The sequence below is a fragment of the Myotis brandtii genome, unplaced genomic scaffold, assembly GCF_000412655.1.
Source record: "Myotis brandtii unplaced genomic scaffold, ASM41265v1 scaffold959, whole genome shotgun sequence".
Lineage (NCBI taxonomy): Eukaryota > Metazoa > Chordata > Mammalia > Chiroptera > Vespertilionidae > Myotis > Myotis brandtii.
In genome coordinates, this window is record NW_005371966.1 from 876306 (window position 1) to 876603 (window position 298).

Here is a 298-nt window from a genome sequence, read left to right on the forward strand (position 1 = left end):
GGCTCATTGCGGCTGACTCGGTTGTGTGGCGGCAGAGAGCGGGTGTCTGGGCGCCGATCGCCATCGGTGTGGGGGCGTTGGGGATCGCAGTGGCGTATGGTGGGGGCGAGGAGGTAGGAGTGTATGCGGTGGTCTCGCTGGGAAGCGTCCACCTGGGAGTGCTGACCTGGGCGGTGGGGGAAGGGCAAGATGTACCGGGGCTGGGGGAGGGTGTAGGGACCTGACGGGACATGTGTTCCCGAGTGGGGCTGTCGCTGAGGGTGGCTGAAGCACTGCTGGGCTTGGGGTGGGGGACCTT

The 298-nt window shown here is 67.1% G+C and overlaps 1 protein-coding gene across 1 annotated transcript in view; it reads left to right on the forward strand.

Moving 5' to 3' along the window:
* Positions 1–230: 230 nt before the first annotated feature.
* PNCK (pregnancy up-regulated nonubiquitous CaM kinase) overlaps positions 231–298 on the forward strand; it is a 4214-nt gene continuing 4146 nt past the window's right edge. Inside the window, exon 1 of the mRNA XM_005886169.1 lies at positions 231–260. Within this exon, the coding sequence (XP_005886231.1) occupies positions 231–260 (30 nt within the window). The remainder of the gene's footprint in view (positions 261–298) is intronic.